This window comes from Triticum urartu, chromosome 4A (genome assembly GCF_056163025.1).
Source record: "Triticum urartu cultivar PI428250 chromosome 4A, HENAU_Tu73, whole genome shotgun sequence".
Lineage (NCBI taxonomy): Eukaryota > Viridiplantae > Streptophyta > Magnoliopsida > Poales > Poaceae > Triticum > Triticum urartu.
Window position 1 is genome coordinate 8,874,004 of NC_141876.1, and position 12,981 is coordinate 8,886,984.

Consider the following 12,981-nt stretch of genomic DNA (forward strand, 5'->3'; position numbering starts at 1 on the left):
GGGGACGTCTTGCCACGTTGGCGTGGACTGGTCAACCGCACCTAATCAGCACCCAAACCGGGTCCGCCAAGAGAAGGGACGAATTTTGTCCGGTTTCGTAAGTTAAGGATGCAATCTGTCCGGTTTTAGAGTTGAGGGACGAAAACTAAACTCAGCGAAGAGTTGAGGGACGAAAAGTATACTTTTCTCTAAAAAAAATCAAAATGTTCTCCACATCAAGGTTCCAGAAGTACTCATTCAAAATTAAGGATGTCACATGCCCCCTGGACATGTAAGAAAGTCAAGACTCGGTTCAGCTGGTCCCCCCCCCCCCCCCCCCGGCCGCCCTTTAGTGTCATAGGTCGAAAAGAGGGTCCATTTGTGATCTATGGATTGAGCTAAGTCCTTATGGATGCGTCACAAGTTCTACTACACGCCACACTACGGATGCATTGCCAAAAAATGGTAACAGCACATTGCCATTAGGATAATAGTTCTATCTAAGAATCCTTGCACACATGCTTCTGGAAGAGTCCAAAGTCAACCAAGCTTGCTTACTAATAGGGCTTGATTAAATGCTCGAATCCTATATACCTAAGAGATTAATCTCCACTAACCTATTTATCTTAACATGCAAGCATGCCACATCATCATACAATTATGGATGGGATAAGACCCACATTAACATGCAACCATGCATCATAAAGACCCACCACCACATGCAACCATTCATGGGAAAATAATTATCATTCTATTGTTCAGCTTATATTCAATAAATATTTTATCAAATATAATAAGTCATATTATTTTTTATTTTGTTCATGTGTTCTTAATCTAAAAATTTATATTCCACACAATCAAATCTCATTGAAATATATTGCAACCAATTCCCGCAGCAACGCGCGGGGCATCATCTAGTTTCTCTAAAGCCTATGCCAACTTTTGCATTCGAAAGAATTGATTTGTGCCATGATAACAATGCCATTTTCCTTCTACCATTATCTACCTCCCGCCAACCACCAACAAATATTGTATCATCATAGAAGTCAAATCATCACAGATTGATGTCGTCAATTTATAAATAATCATCACATAGGTACAGAGAGTTTGTGCCACTCAACATATTCTTACTTATTAGGTTTCAAAGTTAGACAATAACGGGTGCATATTAAATATGTTGTGGTCATTTTTAATATAGTAATATTAGCGAATTTCACCAGCCGCAGCAAAAGAGAAATGCCTTACATTGACATAAGATCATGTGAATACAGGAATACAAAGGTGTACACGGTTCCAGACGCGCCCACATGAATTGTAAAATTTGGAAATACCGAAGATATTAAAAAAAACTGGAATTCTGGGTATTGAACGTGGTCGACCATTCTACTCTCATATGAAGTTGCGTGGAGGAATGACAAACCTTGGTATTCTTAGTGAAGAGAATACAATCGGACGTAAGCTGCTTCATTCAAAAAGTGTGTTTTTACATGAAAATCCTTTACATGAACCGACCGATCGCATCACGGATGTAAGTCGCCTCCCACACACCGCAGTGCCCTCCCCTTCCTTATCCCAACCGACGAAGTGTTCACCACTCATTTTCGTCTCCTACCCCTGACACGTACACCAGAGCTCCCCTGTACCATTTTCTGGATCCTGCCCAAGGTGCGCTGCTCGCAGCAGCATTCGCCTGTGCTAGAACCTTAGAACCTCGACAGGGTGCTGCAATCGGTGTATGCTGTTGTAGCCAGTGGTCCATTCACCATTGTTGGTTCAATCGAGCATTGCTAGAGGCCAATATTAAAAGGGCGAGCTCGCACGCCGATGTGATACCTGCAGAGCCTCACCGACGTTGCAACCACGGAGTTCGTCGGCTTCGTAGCCGGGGCCGATTTTGCAACCAGGGAGCTCGCCGATGATGTAACAATGATCGTTGCTTCAACGGGTGGTCACAACATCTGTTGTGCTCATGCTTCGAGGCCGGTCGGTGGCGTATCATAATCTGGGATGGCTGTTCGTTGAGAACGCTGGGTGCTTCAGGGTTGTAAAGGAGCTGGATCAGGGTGCTGCAAGCCAAAGATGCAGCATCGCGTGCGGCCACCGTCATGCTTGCAAGCTAGCCTGGCGTGGCTATTAGCCGAAGTCACATGGGTGTTGCGTTGCAACCTGCTCGGGTGTGGCGATCTCACCGGTGTTTTGCTACAAGCTCGCCAGGCACAACTGCTCGCCAAAGTCATCTGGAATGCTGCATTTCATCATGCTCTGTTGCAAGTGGGGTGCTATGGGCCAGCGAGCTAATGCCCTGCGGGAGGTCCGGAGCTACACAAGAGCACTGGAAACCGGGATGCTACTTTGCAACGTATGCAATCAGAATCTGGCGGCGTCCTTAGATGGCGGCGGTGAATGGGAGGGGAAGGAGAGAGGGGGCTCAGGCGGTATGGTTTGGTCGCCCCAGAGTCGCCCCAGAGCCGGGGGGTGTATTTGTGTTTTTATGTAAAAGGTATCTGATAGCCAAATAAGCCGCCGCTATGGCTAGGGCGCATCGGGCGAGCGTGCGTGCGTGCGCCAGACGTGTCAGCCGTGGTTCGGTTCGCATCGAGTCTATAGCCACATGTGTGTGTGTGTGTGTGCACGCGCAAGTGTGGGTTAGTTGGCGAGATCTATGGGTGTGTGATCGTGCTGGGTGTTGGGCCCGATCGTGCCCGTGTGTGTATGGGAGAGTGGGGTGGCGTCTGGTGCGCGTCGTGGAGCATTGGTGCGCACACGTATAAACCCTCACCCCTCCTGTGTGTTATAGGTGTGGCTCAAGTTTGTTGCTTGAGGAGAAAATCCGTTCGGGCGGCGGGCGTTCGTGCGCCGGAAAGAAGTCCACTGTGTGCCCTCCATCTTCCTTTCTTCTTATTTGGTATGAGACAGGAGAGAGTCAGGTGACCAGAGGGGGCTGCGATGAGCTAGGGCAAGAGTTTCTGCTCCAACTTTTGGCTTCAGAGCCACGTAAGCTGGGTGATCGCCGGCGATGTCACTTGTGTCGTACGCCGGCGGATCGGGGAGCTCGCTGTTGATGTCGGTCCGTGTGCTCAATGGTGAGTGTTGGTGTCTAGCCCCAGCTCTCCTCCTCACCTTCAGCTCTCTCTCTCTCTCTCTCTCTCTCTCTCTCTCACAGAAGTAGAAGAAAGAAGCAAGAAGAACGAGAAAAACACAGCAAGAGTTTGCCCCGGCGCACGTACGCCGCCGGCCGCATGAACGGCCGTTTATATTTTCCTCGAGCAACAAACTCCAGATCCATCTGTTACAATGTTGGGGTATTTATACCCTGGGACTCGCCGGGCACGTACCCACGTCCCAGATCACGCTGAGCACCCGATCCAGCCCGCGCCATCCACGCCCCTTGGCGACATGCACGTACATGCCCAGGTCATGCGCGCCCGCCAGGACCGACTCCAACGCTCCCCCGATTCCCGTCAACAGAACAACACACACTACACGCAGCTAATACATGCATGCATCTCACGTCTACCTAGCTCACGTATGCATGTACGGCTTATTTGTCTAACATTCACCCCTTAAGCCGTGGCCTAGAGAAGTCCGCCATCCTCGACGCCGACGTCCGCCAACATTGCCTGCTCGGCCGCCGGCGCCCTCCGCAGCTTAGGGCATTCCCGCTTGAAGTGGCCCCGCTCACCGCACTTGTAGCAGCACCCGCGCCGGTTCCCGCTGCTGCTCGACGCCACGCTCTTGTCGTCGTCGTCGTCCCGAGCACCGCCGTGTCGACGCTCCCGCGCTGCCCACTGCGCCGCTGTCATGAGGAGCTGCTCACCCCCGCGCTCGCCGCCGTCATGTCCACGGCGCCGAACCTGCTCATCGAACACGTGCAGCCGCCCGAGTGCCTCGTCGAACGCCATCGTCGTCACGTCGTGGGACTGCTCGATGCCTGAAGAGACGCTCCGGCACCGTATCCAGCAACTTCTTGACGAGCGCCGCGTCGCCCAGCGTCTCCCCGAGGTTGGCGTACCTCGCCGCCATCGCCGCGAGCCTCCCGCCGTACACGTCGAGCTCCTCGCCTTCCGCCATCTTCATCCGGTCAAATTCGCCGCGCAGCGTCCCCAGCCTCGCCGCGCGGACCCGATCGGCGCCGACGAACCTCACCTTCAAGGAGTCCCATACCTCCCCGGCGGTGAGCTTCGTCGCCACCTGGGCAATCAAGGTGGAGGCCAACCTGGATGCGGCCGGGCTCTGGGAGGCGGTGGTTTCAGCGGAGGAAGAGGTGGCGGCGGTCGTCGCAAATAAGGACAAGACGGCGCGAGCTTACCTGCTCGGGGCGCTCTCCGAAGACCTGCTGATGCAGGTGTCGATGAAGAAGACGGCGGTGGAGGTCTGGGCCATTTTGAAGACCCGTTTTGCTGGAGTTGATCGGGTCCGGGCGGTGCGGCTAGCCACCCTCCACGGTGAGTTCGAGCGTCTGCGTATGGCGGACGGTGAGTCGCTGGACGCATTCGCCGGCAAGATTGGTGGCATGGCGGCATAATTGGGACGATGCTGGAGGATGCCGAGATGGTGAATAAGCTGTTGGACTCGGTGCCCGACCGGCTGTACGTGGCAGTCGCCGACAATGAGCAATTCTGCAACGTCAAGACCATGCCGTTCGAGGGGGCGCTCGGCCGGCTGAAGACGTTCGACAAGAGGTCGCGGCGGCGTGCGCAGGCTGACGGAAAACGAGCAGACAAGTAGCTGATGATGACGGCGGCACAGACGGCGGGGCGGAGGCTGACTCGACCTTGACGATGACGGCACAGGCGCTGCTACAGTTGTGGCTAGCGAGGAAACTTCCGGCATGAGTGCACGAGGCTTCGGAAGCTGGCGGCGGCGTAGCAAGCCCTCATCGCGGAGGCCGGCGACAAGCTCGAGCCGGCACTGCTCCAGGCCGTGGCTTAGGGGTTGAATGATAGCCAAATAAGCCGCGTCTATGGCCAGGGCGCGTCGGGTGCGCATGCGTGCGTGCGCCAGACGTGTCGGGCGTGGTCCAGGCCGCATCGGGTCCGTAGCCACGCGTGTGTGTGTGTGTGTGGGGGGGGGGGGTGTTAGTTGGCGAGATATGTAGGTGTGTGATCGCGCTGGGCGCTGGACCCGGTCGCATCCGTGTGCGTGTGTGCACAGCGGGCGCGTGAACCGCGGAGCACGGGGCGTGGCGAGAGGGTGAGTGGGGTGGTGTCTGGTGCGTGTCATGGAGCGTTGGTGCGCGCACGTATAAACCCTCACCCCTCACGTGTGTTATAGGTGTGGCTCAAATTTGTTGCTTGAGGAGAAAAGCCGTTCGGGCGGCGGGCGTTCAGGCCGGAAAAAATTCCACCGTGTGCCCTCCTTCTTCCTTTGTTCTTCTTCGGTACGAGCCAGGAGAGAGTCAGGTGACCAGAGAGGGAGGTGCGGTGAGCTAGGGCAAGAGTTTCTGCTCCAACAATATAATATGCCAAAAATATTCATTAGCAATAAACATATGTGCACTATTTAGTGATGGGCTATGCAATTGGAAAAGTGACCCTTTCCTGCCTTCCTTCCGTCAGTGACCTGTGGGGCCTTGGCTAAGGGCCGAACGAGTGGCCAAAGACATCTTCTTGCCTCCTGGGTGCCGCAGTGACTAGCTGGTCCGGCATCCATCCATCAATCCACCAAAATGTACTAGTTGCATGCATGCTCGCACATACGCCATATTCAACTTGAAGCTCTTCATTGATGACGGCCAGCCAATAGAGCACTCACTGCCAAAAGGCTCCTTGAGAGAGCCACCGTGACCTGCCTGCATTCCTCTTCAAGCTCTTCATTGATGGCGGCCAGCCCAGTAGAGTTTAACGAGCACTCCCTGCCAAAAGGCTCCGTGTGAGAGAGCCTCCGTGACCTGCCTGCACTCCTCTATCCTCGTCCACTCCGCCAGCAGCATCGAATTCCATCTCTGTGTTTGCTCTGTCCTCCCTTCGCCATGTCGGCCGCCGAGCTAAGGAGCCAGCTTAACACGCGCGTCAGCTACATGTACGCCATGGTGAGTCGTCCTTCCCCTCAACTCAATTCTGGGCCGGAATTCGTCCGTGTTCGCTCTGTCCCCCGGATCGCCGTATTGATGGATGGATCCAGGGAATTCTAGACGAGTACTACCAAGAGCTTCAGCCGCCGCAGGACGAGGGCTTCGTCCCCGAGGTCATCAACATGTTCCTCCACGAGGCCGACATGATGCTCAATGACATCACCAGCCTTCTGTCCGTGCCGTACCACCGCACCAAGCCCTCCGCTTTCCTTAGCCCCATCGTCCTGGGTATTGATTTCGTATCCTCTGCTTAATTTGTGATTCCCTCCCAGGAACCTGCCCGTCGTCGACTTCGAAATGGTGGGCGAACTAGTGCACCAGCTCAAGGAGTGCAGCGGCAGGTGATTATCTGTTTCCCACACTGCATCGATGTCGATCGTGCCATTGAAATGGTTTGCCATTGAAATGGTGGGCATACCCCCCGTTGGTGTTGTTTGCGCTATTCTGTAACCCTGAGTACAAGTGCCGAGCTTAGTTGTATTTCGTGTGCCTCACGGAAGCACCGGCATTCATCCAACCGCAATGTTATTATGGCTCGATCAGAAATTAGAACTTTGTTGTCTTGCGAGCCTTCCTGGAATTAGCGGTATGCTATTCAGCATAACACCAATGGCGATTTCCCGGTCTGTCCATGTTTCTATTCGGATGTGTCGGCGCAGTGTCGTTTGCGGTTGTCGTATATACATAAGAAGAAAAGCTGAGTTTAGTAGTCTTCCATATAATAGAATTGTCTGCATTGATTCCTTCCAATGGCAACACTAAAACGCGTCAAGGAAAACTTTGTCGTCTTGCAAAAATTCGAGTACTGTTGAATGTGAATTTCAGCATTGGCAGTATTCTAGGCCAGCAATAAAAGTTGCCATTCTGAAAATATTTCTAGTATTAATGATCTCCTATTCTACATAACGCCAATGGCTGTTTTTCCAGTTTCTCCGCTACATTGATGTTGTCTCTATTTAGATGTGTCGGGGTTGGTGGATACATCGTGGGCATGCGGCTCGTGCCATTTGTTTTGTCGTTTAGCCATAATTAGAAGAGCCAACTTTAGTTGAGCTAGTGATATGCTATTCAGCATTATGGCGATGGTGGGTATTCTCGTTTGTCCACGTTTCTATTCAGATGTGTTAGTGATGTGTCGTTTGCGGTTGTCATATAGAAATAAATAGAAGAGCAAAGTTTAGTTGTGTTTCGTATTTCATATAACGGAATTGTCAGCATTCCTGCCAATGGCAACGCTAAAACTCGTCTAGGAAAACTTTGCCGTCTTGTGGAAATTTCTCGTACTATTGAATGTGATATTCAACAATGGCATTATTTTAGGTCACCAATAAAAGTTGCCGTTATGAAAATATTTATAGTATTAATGATCTCCTCTATGTAACGCAAATGGCTATTTTCCAGTTTCTCCGCTACATACATTGATGTTGTCTCTATTTGGATGTGTCGGCGTGGGTGTGTATATGTTGTGGGCGTGTGCCTCATGCGGTTGGTGTTGTCGTTCAGCCATAATTCAAAAGACGAGTTTAGTTATGTTTCGTGCAGTGGAAATGCCGATGTATATTAATGATGTTTGGTTAGGGAAACTTTAAAGTTTTATAAATATCTCTAGCACTACTAACTGCTATAGCACATAAGACCAACACTATTTTCTGTTTTGGGTGATCAAACACTTGACAAATAGCTCCTCCATAATATTATTATGACACCGCAATTATGCTTATGTTCAACATTCCACAGTGTTTGTTAAGTTTGGGAAATTTCTAGTTTCTTGATCGTGCTCTTTTTGGCATGTATCAGCGTTGGTGCTAGGAAAGTTAACCTTGCATGCGTGCACTTCCAGCAGTTCTATGAGGGAAAAAGCAAAGAAAGGTCAGTTCTTGTTACCTTATTATATATGTACCACAGTAATTACTCTCTACTCTCTGTGCTTATCAAATCCCCTGTGTGAAACCTGCCAACTTATTTTGTCTTTAATGACAATATTTTTGGCTCATATTAATCTAATATTCATAAGCACTAACCTGCTTATTCACTTCATCTCCAATCAGCTGATTGATATAACTCACTTATTTATCTGTATGATTATTCTCTTGTAACTTGTTAATTCTAGACATTTGTTTATACCACAATTAAATTTTGAGATGGCTAGAGTTCTTTCTCAAACATTCAGTTACAATTTCCGAAGCATTCCGGTTCAGTTTGCTTAACTACTTCAGAATGTGACAGTGTGGTGTGTTTGCATTATTTCAGGTGCCTCATGGGATTGAATCTTCTTAGGAATGAGTTCTACGATGTGCGCGACAGGCTACAGACCATTATGCAGGTAGCATCTTATGTGCCTGTGTTGGCTTTTGACTTCCAACTTCTCAAAAGTATCAACAATATGTAGACTGGGCATATATTGTTTAAGATAAAAAAAGTAATAACGTTGATCTTATTCTTGTTACTATTGAAATTGTTTGGTTTCTGGAGCACTTAGTACGAGGTCTTTGAAAGTCCCATTTGGCGTTGAATGTTTCTGTCTTAATATTGTCACGATGGTTCGTTAGATGCTTAGGCTAACTCCAAAAAACCAGTTGTGTTTCCCAGCTTAACTTAACCTTTGCCAAGTACTGGAAAAATATACCGACATAAATTAAGCACCACTGTACTTTGTAGACCTGTCATAATCATTAATCTACTCTTGTTTTGATGTAGTTGGAGAAGCAGATTGCAACCTTGGGTCCTAGTTAAGTAGCAGTAATCGAAGCCAAAAAAGCATAGCCCCATGTGATATGGAATGATAGGGTGTATGTATCCTTGAATATGTAGGCAGTTCAACGGTTGCTGGGCTTTGGACAGGGCGCGTGGAATCACATGACAATTCTTGCTTCGGCACTCCGGGCTCGCAAGCACCCTGCAACTGGAATTTTTCTCTTGTGTGTCGGTGTCTTTGTCTGTCAACTCTATATATTTGTGTGTCATGGCTGGTCTGCGGCTGTGTGTAAACTCTATACTTGGTTGGCTACTTTTTGGCTTGGTTTTATTGTATGTTGCTCGCTGTTTTTAATACCGTCTTGGGAAATGCTATTTCCTCCAGCTAAAATCTTGTTGTTGGCTGGTGTACTGAGACGTGTTCCTTGCTGGCCTCCGCCACGACCATCGGAATCTCATAGCATCGCCGCAACACTAAACTGACCATTCTGCAGACAGAGGAGAAAAGGAGATATGATGGGGAGGGCCACCGGAAGGTGCTGCCGGACAACATTTCATGGGTCACAAGGCTTGCGGTCCACCAGCGAGGCAGATATTTAATGGACATGAATCACATTTGAACTATATGTACAATAAAGTACTCCCTCCAATCCAAAAAAAAATGTCGCAACTTTGAATTGAGGTTAGTTCAACCTTATTCAAAGTTGCGACACTTATTTTGGATCCGAGGGAGTATAAGCCCTTGACTGTATATATAGGTCATACGCAAGAAATTCTTGGAAAAAATTTACAGGTTAATTTAATATGCGGTGTTTGCCTCGAGGTCGTCTTTAGTTTCTAAGCATCCTATGTCATAAAAAAATTTAAATCCATTTCAAATTTAATCACATACTCTATATCTCCAGTACTATTAGAAGAGCAAACAAGAATTGCACTAAAGACATACCACAAACTGTACACAGAATTACCAGAGACGTTCGATTAGTCTAACTAACTCACATCTAACAGTCAATATTACATCAAAAGTATGCCACGCAAATAAACAATCCAGATTGAATGTTCTGCCAAAGCAGACTACCCCGCCCCGCGCACCCGTTCATCCTCAGATAGTGGGATTATCATTACCTCATCCCGTAATTTTATCTCTGCCACAAAACTTTGCCGCTCCTCCTCTGCTGGCCCAATCCCGTAATTTTATAACAGATATGCGAGCATGGAACGCTGCCACCGCCCGGCGCTCCTCCTCTGCTTCCCCATGGGCGCGAGAAAATGGAGCCAACAACCCCTTTTATTTCTTACAATTCATCCAATCCATTGTTAGAATCCTCATACACCACTATTGTTTTGAATTCGTTCGATGGAAAGGATAATGCGGTATTAGAAGTTTAGAACACATATTTGGGAAAAGGCGACAGAGTGTGAGAGGATGTGTATCTCAGACTTAGCATGTTTTCCTGATTAACTAAATCATGATTTGTTAGCTTTTTGCCCACTATCGAAACAATAACCTATCTTCCTACACTTCCCATAGTTACCTGATTTAAGTTGTAATTATTTAAACTATTATCTAGGTGGGTGTACCATGTACCATATACAATATTTTTCAGCTAGGTTGGTCGTTGGCCTTTCTGTCCTAGCTGCGAGCTTATTGATTCATATGATTAACAGATGTTGAGTGGTTTTTTTTTGTCAGATAAGGCAGAGTTCCCGATTGCAACATCAGTAGAATGTGGACTGCTAGGAGCAGTCATTGGGCTTATACTGTGTTTCTATTGACTTCTGTGTGTCCCCTTGTTTGATTGAACAGGAATGCAGTTCTTATTTTCGACGGGGAGATTAGTATGGTGGCATATTGCTACCATTATCTTTTGTAGAATTGATGCTGCTTGAAAGGCACACCAACATACTGATGTAGTTTATCTACCTTCTCTGTCCTTCTAAAGGTTAGTGAATGGTTTCATAATATCATGCTAATAATAAATTAATTATTGTGATTAAACCGCAGAGGCCTTCATTTTTTCACATGATTGTTAAAATCTACTAGCTAGAGTCATGTTTGGATATATTTTTCTTTTCCTTGGGCAAAATGAAAATTAGTCATGTGCTAATTCTATAGTTCATGGTTCTGTTCACCATCATCCATAATGTTTGCTCTTATAGCTTGATGAAAATACATGTCAAGCTATTTTATCACAAGATTCCTATACCGATAAACGGTAGTTTTCTTTTGTGTCCCATTGTGTGTCAGCAAACTAACAACACAACACCGTCGTGATATTCCTATACCGATAAACGGACCTAACATATTGGGAACCTCTCATGGACTATCCTCAGAATGGCTGTCAAGTTCTTGCTTTCGGAGGTAGCACCTGAACTCAGGAGATCCAGTTTCCTGTATTACCAATGTATTTACTCGTATAATACTGTATAAACATAATATACCTTCTAAACAAGCTACTGAAACCATGGGCAGGAAGGAATCAACATTGGTAAGACACTAGATATTTTTGTCCTTCATATAAACTGTAGATAGAGTACATATGCTCTTGAAATGCTACTACACGCCTGTCCAAGGTCCAATAATTCCAAGGATGACTACAACATCCATACTCTTGCTCCATCCAACATTGTTATCTAACATCCATACTCTTGCTCCATCCAACATTGTTATCTAAATTACTACATTATTTATGATGAACGGGAGAGTCTGCAAGCTAAAACTTTCCTAATTAATATTTTTTGCCTTTATAACATGTTTCTCTAAACCAAATTGACCATTATTTTCTCAAGGGCAAAACTAACATAAATTATTTATTTTTCGAGTACCAATGATGTAATGTTTTCTGCAGGTCTCGAGCATGGTTTCTTTCTGATTGTGAGGATGAAATTTTACAAAGAGGATGTGTGAGAATGTAATCACATCGCTATACATGTTTTCTAAGCATCTAAGAGCACTTTGTGTTCAGTTTCGTCCTGGAATTTTACAACCCAAATGTAGAGATGCATAGCTTGATTATATGAGTAAGGGTGGCCTCATTTGATATACCTGGGTTGTGAACAGGTGATCGTGTGGCTGAAGAATGATGTGAATGATTGAAGTGCTCCAACCAGTAAGCATTCAGGTGGTGCCTGCATTAGACACAGTATTTTTTAGGATGAGGGTATTCATGTGGAATTTCTCGGTGAGCAGACAAAGACCAGCCAAAATATGGGTTGAATTTGTTGTGCTAAATATACCGGCAGAGTTCATTGTTGAGTTCTGAATTCATCAAGTTTGCGTCAGCTGTGCTGGAAGGTCAGGGTGCAGAATTTGTGAAGTGTTATATACACTAACCAGTACATTCTTCTGTCTGAAGGAGCTGTTTGCTTTCCTGGTGCTAAGGCACTTTGGAATAGATGGGTGCCATGGAACTACAAGATTTTCATTTGCTTGGCTTCGCGTCATCGAGTATGGACATCTGATCGTGAGGTCAGAAGAGGGCTGCAGGACCATATTTTGCCTTTTTCTCTAAGTAGGATGAGGACATTGTCGATCGCATCATGCTTCAGTGCGTATATGCTCGACAGGTATGTCATCGCTATCTTCGATCAACTCATCTTGATTCTTGATGTTGTCCCTGCTCCTTCCGTCACTGCTAATCTTCAGGATTGGTGGGGTGGTCTCACCAGTTCATTCGCAAAGTAATGATGTGGTTTTGATTATCTTGTGATGCATGTGTGCTAGAGCCTTTGGAAGCAACGCAGTGCTAGGGCATTCAATAATGCTCACCTCTGTGTTCTCATTCTTTCTGACCTATTGCGGGAGGGAAGAGGATGGCTGGATTATCATAGTAGTCCATTGTAATATGTGTTGGTGGTGGAGCGTGGATGTCGTCCCCTTTGGGGTGCTCTTGTAACTTGTGTTCTCTCCTATAAAATTATGGTTCAAATTTTTGTACTGTTCAAAAAGAAATATACACAAACCAAAGAGAAACTATATCACTGTCCTGATACAATTTATTGCTGGTAGGTGGAATGAACTTCTTGAATGATTCCTGCATATAGGTAATTCACTATATTTTATTCATTTTACTTGATACACCATTTCATAATTTATTTTCAATTTTCTTGAAGAAATTTCCGGAAACATCTAGTTCAAGAATATTTTTGGATGAACTGCACTATGAATAATGTGTTTTTTATTTTTTGTACTCTTCAAGTGTTATTAGTTTTTTTATGTTTGTAGAGAGACGTGC

General features: G+C 46.8%; 1 protein-coding gene across 1 annotated transcript; it reads left to right on the forward strand.

Annotated features, from left to right (window-relative positions):
• The first annotated feature begins 5,806 nt into the window (after positions 1–5,806).
• On the forward strand, positions 5,807–9,101 carry LOC147974355 (histidine-containing phosphotransfer protein 2-like). The gene is made up of 6 exons (XM_087519455.1): positions 5,807–6,010; positions 6,103–6,224; positions 6,325–6,393; positions 7,850–7,921; positions 8,303–8,375; positions 8,750–9,101. Exons 1-6 carry the CDS (start codon positions 5,951–5,953, stop codon positions 8,783–8,785), a joined length of 432 nt encoding a protein of 143 aa, XP_087375581.1. The 5' UTR covers positions 5,807–5,950; the 3' UTR covers positions 8,786–9,101.
• The last annotated feature ends 3,880 nt before the right edge of the window (positions 9,102–12,981 follow it).